General features: G+C 43.3%; 1 protein-coding gene across 2 annotated transcripts in view; it reads left to right on the forward strand.

Moving 5' to 3' along the window:
* The window catches only part of lama1 (laminin, alpha 1), a 63,333-nt gene extending 54,776 nt beyond the window's left edge, over positions 1-8,557 (forward strand). For both annotated transcript variants that reach the window (XM_031584386.2, XM_031584385.2), the window contains exons 47-63: positions 225-372; positions 667-791; positions 991-1,141; positions 1,249-1,393; positions 1,651-1,792; positions 1,988-2,102; positions 2,276-2,443; positions 2,695-2,846; positions 3,227-3,412; positions 3,745-3,928; positions 4,480-4,586; positions 5,565-5,754; positions 6,069-6,221; positions 6,662-6,815; positions 7,191-7,324; positions 7,561-7,777; positions 7,970-8,557. In XM_031584386.2, coding sequence (XP_031440246.1) covers positions 225-372; positions 667-791; positions 991-1,141; positions 1,249-1,393; positions 1,651-1,792; positions 1,988-2,102; positions 2,276-2,443; positions 2,695-2,846; positions 3,227-3,412; positions 3,745-3,928; positions 4,480-4,586; positions 5,565-5,754; positions 6,069-6,221; positions 6,662-6,815; positions 7,191-7,324; positions 7,561-7,777; positions 7,970-8,130 — 2,632 coding nt within the window. In that variant the 3' untranslated portion in view covers positions 8,131-8,557. The remainder of the gene's footprint in view (positions 1-224; positions 373-666; positions 792-990; positions 1,142-1,248; positions 1,394-1,650; positions 1,793-1,987; positions 2,103-2,275; positions 2,444-2,694; positions 2,847-3,226; positions 3,413-3,744; positions 3,929-4,479; positions 4,587-5,564; positions 5,755-6,068; positions 6,222-6,661; positions 6,816-7,190; positions 7,325-7,560; positions 7,778-7,969) is intronic.
* Positions 8,558-9,915: the final 1,358 nt, after the last annotated feature.

Genomic DNA, 9,915 nt, shown 5'->3' on the forward strand with positions numbered 1-9,915 from the left:
AAGTGCTGATATAAAGTACATACCATGATTTTATTTATAAAATGTATAAAATCATGTACAAGATATTCTAGAATACATATATACATAATAGTAGATTTGCAGTTTTTCACACTTGTCTCAATACCATATTTAAAACTCTTCACACGGTGTACTTGACAAACATGCACCTGACCACATCAGTTAAGCTTTTCCTGCAAAAAACAGTGATCATTTTGCTTCCACAGTTTCGGCAAGCATGGCACACTGACAGTTCAGCAGCTGGATTCTGCGCCCTTGCCAACAGTAAAGGCAACTGCCCCAGGGTCATCTACAGTCATGGACATCACTAAGGACACCTGGATATTTGTTGGTGGTCTAGGCAAACAAATCAAGGTGAGACAATGTGCCTCTGACGGAATGGATCATCTTTGATCAGAAAATGGAGGTCCTTCCTGTAATCTCAATACATGCCTATCACTCGAATACAGTAGCCGAGTTGATCACAGTTCTTCAACCAGGAGATAGAAGGTTTGGCTGTCTGAAAGCATAGGTTGAGTTGGATCATGGTGCATCGTAATGAGTGCATTGACAAAACAGAATTTTTACCTCCTTCACTACTTTGAACACTGGTGTTCTCCAGGAACCAATACTAAAAATACTAATATTTTCCTGTTCATTTCTCTGCAGAAGTCCTCAGCAGTGAAGTTAAAGCAGTTCAAGGGCTGTATGGGAGAAGCCTCGCTGAACGAGAAGAACATTGGGTTATGGAACTATGCAGAGAGAGAAGGACAGTGTCGTGGCTGCTTCAAGAGGTACTATCATGTAGTTCAGAAACATTTGTTGTTATCCATTCGGTTTATTCATAACTACATTTATCACAGCTAGTTTGTATGTTAATAGCCCCTGGGTTATTTGACCTCACCTGAATTCTCCTTGAGATTTTCATCACCCAATTGTGTAAATTCATTACATCCAAACTAAATACATCCTCCTCCATGTTTTCCCTTGTAGTCCTCAGGCAGAGGAGACCTCTTTCCATTTCGATGGCAGCGGATACTCTGTGGTGGAGAAGTCCCTCCGCTCGACAGCCACCAGTATCGTGATGTTCTTCAAGACTCTCTCACCCAATGGCCTACTCCTCTACCTGGCATCAAACGGAACGGTAATACACGATACGCCATAACATGCACCATATCAACATAAATGTCAAAAGGAAAGGATAAGTACAGTATTCATTGTGCTGATTCTTTTTTCATAATATTTTTGCAGAGAGACTTTTTGTCCATTGAGCTGGTGGACGGAAAAGTGCGTTTGACCTTTGAACTGGGATCTGGACCCCTCACCATGACAACCACCAAAGTGTACAACACAGGAACCTGGTACAAAATTGCCCTGCAGAGAAATAAACGCAAAGGTGGGACTACAGTCTTAAGCAAGCAATGAATGAATAAATGAGCAAATTAATTACTTTTAAGGTTTTTGTGTTCTCGTGAGGTCTTGCTGGGTTTAGGACTCTATTTCTGTGACAAAAAGCTCTTTGAAATAGTGCTCATCGATAAGGGTCCATGTTTATTGAATGAATATCAACTATCAGTATAGTATTAATATTTGCATGCTAGTGTACCCCATAGTGAAATGACATGTATGATGAGATGTGTGTTGTTTCCAAAGGCTATTTGGCCGTCATGGCAGCAGACAACCCCTCAGAGCGTGAGGTCACAGAGAAAGAGGCTCCAGATGGGAATTCCGACCTCAACCGCTCCGACCTCGACCCCATTTACATCGGAGGCCTCCCTATGTCTCGACCAATCAGGTAAGACTGACTCAGTCTCAGTACAAGCACAATTCTCCGTCTTAACGTCGTCTTTACATGTTAAACCGTGTTCCTTAGCAACTGCCGCTGTACCAAAATCATGGTTCACACCCATCAGTGATACAACTTAATATGTTTATATTTTAATGAAAGCTGTTACATATTTAACTGAAAACAAGTGTTTCATCTGTGCAGGAGGCAGGTGGTGGCACGCTCATATGTAGGATGCATCAAAAACGTGGAGATTGCTCGCACAAACTTTGACTTGCTGAGGAATTCCTATGGTGTAAAGAAAGGTTGTGTTCTAGAGGTAAGACCTGAGGAATGTTTTCAAGTAAAGTGATTCTGACATTATGACTTGCTCTACATGCTCTAAATGCTCTACATTTCCAGTGGTAACATCTGTGTGACATGTTTTATTTTTAATACATCCACAGTATGTGACGATTAACATATGGACACGTGTCTTTGTGTGTTTTGTAGCCCATCCGCAGAATGTCGGTGCTGGGTGGAGGTTTCCTGGAGATGCCCTCCATCAGCCTGGATCCCCAGATGGAGCTCATGGCCACCTTCTCCACAAAGAATATGTCAGGCCTGATCCTCGCTGGCTTTGGCAAGATGGCGAACCGCAAGCGCCGACAGACACACCAGGTACATTTATGTTAGGGCGCTGGCACTGGTGGTACCTAGAAATGTACCACAAACGTGTGTATGGGAATTCAGTCAACTGTAGAAGTCATTCAAGTTCATAGCTTATTTTAGTCATACCTAACCTAGAGTTTCTATTTCTCTCTCGGCCTGTCTGTCTTTTTCTGTCCCCCTCCCCTTCTCTCTCTCTCTCTCTCTCTCTCTCTCTCTCTCTCTCTCTCTCTGTGTGTCTCCCTCTGTCCCCCTCCCTGCAGCCTTTCCTGGCTGTCATGCTCGTGTCTGGTCGACTGGAGGTCCATGTAAACATGGCTGAGGGAGGGAGTTCCCACAAAGCTGTCATCAGATCCTCGACAGGAACCTTTGCTGATGGGAAAGAGCACTCTCTCATCCTGCAGAGGAGCAAAAGGTGCCACATCACTCACTGACACAAACACTGGGTTGCCATGGCGAAGGGATAATGTTTTTTACCCCAGCAGTAAGGAATGTGGGATATGCTTTTTTCAGCCTCCACCAACCCTGAATGTGTAAATACTCATGCCATAGTGTTTACGTAATACTTCTCCATTGTGTACAACTTTGACCTTGTCTATTCTAAAATTACATGTGAATCATTTGAATAACACCTACTTTAATATTTTGAATGTACTTCTAAATCATAGTATCTGCTTTGGAAAATCTACTCTCAGAACATGATTAATTATTCATTACTGATAACTAATTACCTGATTTCTCAGTCCTGTATGTACTACACACACTCATTAAAGATGAATCTGTCTCTCTTTCCAGGACGATGCACGTGCTGGTGGATGAGGACCACCAGACCTCAGTGAGACTGGGCTCCTCGGCCGATAAAGGCTCACTGATCCTGGACCACCTCTACGTGGGAGGAGTGCCACCAGGAGAGGGCAGCAGAGTGCTCTCAATCACCACCGCCTTCTACGGCTGCATCAGGAACCTCGCCCTGAACACCGAGTGAGTGAGACGAGCACAAACACTAAGCACCAGCAAAAGCATACAGATCCTTTTAGATGTATGGATAAGGTTTGACTGCAGAAATGCTGCTTTAATTGGTTAGGTACCCATTTATTTCATGTAGGATGTAACATTTGACTTAACATCATAAATAATCATAGTGTAATGTAATGTAATATTTAAAGATTACAATTTTGCTGATGAATGAGTGGGGTTAAACTTCTTTGGCTGGATAGCATGAAACCATTCGTCCAACTATGCAACTGGCCGCTAAGCTGTCGCTGTTTCTGAAACTGACTATCTAAATTCTCATAATCCTTGTCTTTCATCAGGCTGTTGGACCTGTCCAATGCCCTGCGGTACGAGGGAGTGGACATGGACAGCTGTCTCCTGGAGGAACGGCCCAAACGGGTGGTTCTGCCCGACGAGGCGGATCTAGAGCCCACCCCTGACCCGGCCAAACCCCCACAGGCACCTCCAACCGAGCTCAGCGCCATCACACCAGGCTCCACCTCCGTACGCGTGATACGACTCCCAAAACCCGAAACACCACCATGCATTCACAACCAGATCACTACACATGTTACCAAAGAATCTCATAGAATATTAGATCATAATATCATGTAATATCATATTATAAATCACAGCATGGATACTCTAGGATCTCAACTTAGAGGGGCACCAGTGAGTCTGTGAATTTTGAAGAGGCCACTGAGAAACATTCTTCATTATTTCATAAAATATGAGTAGCGTTCTTGGTTATGTGATAATGACTGAGCAGCATTCTTTGGCTGCCTGTGTGATTAATCAGTGGAAACTGAATGATTCATTCTTCTCATTATCTCCCGCATGAAGTGTACTCTGACCTCCTTGACCACAAGTGTCTTGTATCATAGTATTTCTCATAATAATCTCTCTCCCTCTCCCTCTCCCTCTCCCTCTCCCTCTCCCTCTCTCTCTCTTTCTCTCTCTCTCTTTCTCTCTCTCTTTCTCTCTCTCTCTCTCTCTCTTTCTCTCTCTCTCTCTCTCTCTCTCTCTCTATATTTCTATCTCTTTCTCTCTCTCAGTGTGCTACCATGGACGACACAGGAACCCTCGGTGAATCCCACCAGTTTGGGCTGTCCAGGAACAGCCACATGATCCTGGCCTTCAAAAACAGGACAGTGAGAACGAGGTGAGCTTAGCCATGATTCCCTCTCATTCCACCCCGAGGCCCCGCCACAACAAGCCCTTATTTGGCAGAAAAACTCAGGGATGCCTCAAATAGTCATTTGTCAAGTCAGCCGATAAAGAAAAAAGCCTAGTGGGGCTGAAGATATAAGCTTTCTTATTGGACTGTAGACAGAACAAATCATTGAACAGAAACATCTGTATGCGGGGATGACCTAGTACATGACATACATCCCTAGACACCACAACAGCATTGCTTTTCTCCCCTAGAGGCAGTATACATCCATTACCCTATCATCTCTGTCAGAGACCAGACATCAAACACCTCATCATTATCAGGCGTACTCTCTGTAGTGATGCTGTTCCTCATCCTGAGATAGATATTCATGCTTTACAACTCACCACATATGAAGTGAAAAACGGAGTGCATATTTAATAGCTGCTCATTAGGTAATGACCTGATTTTTTTTCCCCTTCACATCTCCATTACATCAGAGTCTCCAGGCTCAGCTCTCTTTCGCTCTCTCTTTCTCTCTCTCCCTTTCTCTCTCTCTCTCTCTTTCTCTCTGTTTACTCATGGCTTATTCATGCGCTGATGGAGTTTCACACACAAGAGGCACACACAGTAGAAACAGTGATCCTGTGTAGGTCCTCTGAGGCAGCAGCCTGTGTCAGACATGTAGTCATTCACTGATTTAGGAGCAGTCATGAGTGGAGGACAATGAATGAAAAAAGGGTCTTCATGTCTTCTTTTACTTTTTATAGTACAGAATGGTGATAACAATACCAAAGTGTATTGATTGATGGTGGTTTTTTGACAAAAAGTGTACATTTTGTATGTATCATATATGAAGTTCTTCAAAAAATAGGTCTTCTACATCAGTAAAAATAAAGTGTGAAGTTAAATATTTGATGGTGTTTTTATTTCCTCTGTGCTTTTACTAATTCAACATCCTGTTATCTTCATGTTTTATTTTGGTAGCTTCTCCGTGAAGCTCTCGGTGCGCACGTTCGCTGGCAGCGGCGTGCTGTTCTACATGGCCAATGCCAATCAGCAGGACTACGCCGTGCTGCAGGTGCATGGTGGGCATCTCTTCTTCGCCTGTGACCTGGGCAAAGGGCCTGCCACCGCCTCCCTGCCCAAGCGCATTAACGACGGCCTCTGGCACACCGTGAGTCATGTCTGCCATGTCCTCTCTTAGCCTGCCCTCATCACTGTTTCACTCGTACTCGGGTCAGCATAGGTGGAAACGTCAGGGACAAATACCACCACTCACAGCAATATTATAGGATGTAAATGTACTCTTATCTTAGTTTTGAGGTAGAATAGAGTTAAAATACTTTATATGTTTTTTTTTATATATTTTCATTATCTGTTTATCTCTATCTGTTTTACACCTAATAGAGACACTGACTATATGATGTCTTTTGTGTGTGTGTGTGTGTGTGTGTGTGTGTGTGTGTGTGTGTGTGTGTGTGTGTGCAGGTAAAGACAGAGTTGGGTAAGAAGAATGTGAAGATCAGTGTTGATGGAGAGGAGTCCACTCGCGTTCAGCTCAAAGGGCACACACTTGACGTGGAAGGAAACCTCTACCTGGGAGGCCTGCCTTCCACCTACATCCCCCGGAGGATCGGAAATGTACGTCTGCAAGTTCATCCTCATCCTCATCCTCACTTCCCTTCCCTTCCCACTCCCATCTCCCACCTGCTCTTTATGTGAAGTGTTACTTTGTCAGTGCATGTGTCCCTGGACTATGAAAACAAATATGTTATACTGATTCAATGTAATTACTTGTATATTGTCAACATGATGTCATGGTTAATGTAATTATATAATGGATAATGTAATTGTTGTTATATAACCGCAGTTTAAATGTTTCATTTACGTTGATTGGGTTATTTGGTAATGTTACTGCAATTAGACACTTGCAGTTGCACGGTGTGAAAGTGAATCTCTTATGTAGTAGTAGCGCTGTGCAATTGGATAGCATGAGCTCGGGTCTAAAGGTCATGCCAGAGGTCTGCGTGTACCCTTGGCAATGAAGTAACCCTCTTGTCTGGCCTGCGTTCCTCACTCAGGTGACCCACAGTCTGGCGGGCTGCGTTCAGGGCGTGCTGCTGAACAGCGTGAAGATGAACACCAAGAGGCCGCTCTCGGCGCACGCCACCGGCGAGTGTTTCAGCTCGGCGCAGGAGGGCACCTTCTTCAGCGGCAGTGGATACGCGGCATTCGGTGGGCGCACACAGAGATGCAGAGCGCCAGGGCACAACTGGCCATCAAGAGTCACTGCTTAATATTGACTCATCGACATTCACTATGGGCCGTCCATACGGTTACGCAAAGGCAGACTGAACTCACACGCATGCCGAGACGCACACCTACACACATGGTTGACATAAGTACAGTTATATGGTTAAGCATTAGAATCGTCACTGTTCTCTACCCTATGAAAGGGCCATGAAAGTCTAGGGAAGAGGGACGTGTTCTCTGTTCTCTCTACCCCAATCAAAAAGGGGCATTAAGGTTCTGTGTTCTTTGTTCCCTGTACCCTAATCGAAGAGGAGTATTTATGTTTCTGTGTTCTCTCTGTTCTGTCTGCTCCCCCAGTTAAAGAGGGCTACAATGTGGGCTCAGATGTGACCGTGAGTTTGGAGTTCCGCTCTACCGGACTGGACGGAGTTCTGTTGGGAGTCAGCAGCCCCAAGATTGATGCCATTGGCCTGGAGCTGGTCAATGGACAGGTAATCAATAATCAGTAATCAGTGTCAGACATTGTCATAAATCCACTATTTACAGTCAATACAAAAACATTACTTAAAAGGTATTTAAATATGAAACGTGATAAAATGAACTTATATATGAACGTATATCAAAATGTGTTTCATTGTCTTTGGCTCTTGTATCATCATGGCAGCCTCATTGTGTACTCTGTCTGGACTTGGTGAAGCTGTTATAATAAGCATGTGTGTTTATACAGGTGGTCTTTAACGTGAACAACGGGGCGGGCCGTACCTTGGCGTCCTCGCGGAGCAGTCGCTGGTTCTGTGATGGCCGCTGGCACACCGTGGTGGCCAAGAAGTTCAAGAACAGCATCAGCATCACCGTGGACGGGCTCACCGTCACCACACCCAACCCCTACCTCTCATCCACCTCAGCCGAAACCAAAAATCCCATCTACGTGGGAGGATATCCAGGTATGAGTCATATTTATACTGTTGGTGTTTAATGCTCATCATCCCTTATAAAAATAAAAATAAATATGTATATCATTTTTATTATATTATATATATTCTATTTTTTATATATATTTCTTTTCATAGCATTTCTTGTTCTTGTTTCTGACTAACTAGAATCTCTAACTTCTCTCTTTTTTCTCACTCGTACAGCTGATGTGAAGCAGAACTGCCTGACCACAAAGACTGCGTTCCAAGGCTGCATGCGTAACCTGCGTATTTACAAAGGTCACGTGACTGACGTTTTGGACTTTGGCTCAGCGTTCCTCCTCCATGGCGTCACTCCCAACTCCTGCCCTGGAAGAACCGCCTAAAACACTCGCTCCCATCCCCCGGAACATTCCGTACCTCTCTGTGTATAATGTTTTGTATAAAGAATTTAATAATTAATTTTTTTTTATTTTGAAAAAAGAAAATCCATACTTGTTTTTTAAAAGGTCACTGTTTGTCTAAAATATGTTGTTTTGAATGTTCATTTCAGACATGGATGTCAGGGAATGGCTACATGAGTATTGAAAGGTCAATAGCATTTCAAATGTGTCTAAAATGAATTTAGAATCACGTCTGTCACAATGCAATAAATGCAATGAAGTTCTCAGGAAAATGTCTTCGTAACAATTGATTTATTTGTTGATTTTATAATGAACCCAGTCAGGGCCTCTGATAACAAGCCCAATTAGATGTTTTCCTAAGGATGCTGTCACTAGCAGAATAAAAAAGCTCACTAAAAAAACATTAAAATGGTGATTACCATTGATTTTGTCTTCTAAATTGATGAATCCATCCATAATTTTCTGGCAGAAACATCCCTTACTATGGCATAGCTGTCTGAGCCTTGAGCGCTTGCTCATATACTTCATTTGGTGCGGGCCATGTTAAAAACTCGATACGTATAACTGCTCTAAGCTGTGGGTTTGAACCTAGGACCTTGAGCATGGGAGAGCCCTGCTTTCCACTTAAGGCTTAAAGGTAGAGTCTGCCATCCCAATACAATTTCTGTCAAGTTCTTCCTAGCTGCCCATCCAGTGTGTGCACTCAACAAAAGCTCTGGCGCTCGCACACAGTCCTGACGCTGTAAATGGAAAACAAACACGGCCGCTCAGACCAAGCCGTAAACAATTCCAGCCAATCAACATGGGAAGGGTGCAATTTGATTAGCAGTTGAGCTCAGATATCAACAACCTTTCCCTAGATTCCTCTGCCTCTAAAGTCATGGTGGTCTAGAAATATAATGGGGGGGTCGTCATACTGCAGACAGATGTGCAAGATCAGGTGTTGTGAGCGTGTATACACAAGCAGGCATGCCAGGCTTTCCATCACATTGACAGTGTTTCTATTGTAAATTCATAGCAATTCTACTGCATTCAGAACAATGACTCACTTCTTCTAAACCTGATTTTGTACCATGACCAGTTCAAGTCCCTTTAGACAGCAAACAATGAGGATGATCAACATTGTAATGCACATTCTCCACAGTATTTGACTGCGTGTCACAGAACCAGTCTGGATAACTAATGATGGATAATGGATATGATGGATAACTATTGGTCTTTGGTCTGATATATTTGTGAAGTTCTGAAGAAAAACTGATATGAGTGAGACAGGAAGGCAACCTGGGATCTGTGCTCTGACACGTGATAGCCATTCGTCACCACTACAGAGAGCCAATTACCAGCAAGCCACACCTGAGGGTTACAGTGACAGCAAGGACTCATGTTAGTGAGTTATGTTACGCTCTTGACTGGGAGCCATTGTCAAATGACATTCTGCAGTATGTTCTCAAAAACAGTGCATTTCCCCTTAAGTTCAGCCATCTGTTACACAGCTACACTAAGGGCTTGAGAGAAAAAAAATGGAATCAACTCAACACGCGTTACATTTTTCTTGTCTCTCTCAATGTATTCATTTAATGCTGTAGTTCATGATATATGATTTCAAGAGATTAGAGCAGCTTTTGATTCAAGGCAAACGTAAGTACTGTTGGCAGTGGCATATATGATGATATAAAAAAAAGAATACAAAATCCTCAGCTGTATGCAGCACACATTAGAATACATTATACACAACATCCTTTACATTACAAAGGGTATTTTTGCTAC

This window comes from Clupea harengus, chromosome 17 (assembly GCF_900700415.2).
Source record: "Clupea harengus chromosome 17, Ch_v2.0.2, whole genome shotgun sequence".
In the NCBI taxonomy this organism is placed as follows: Eukaryota; Metazoa; Chordata; class Actinopteri; order Clupeiformes; family Clupeidae; genus Clupea; species Clupea harengus.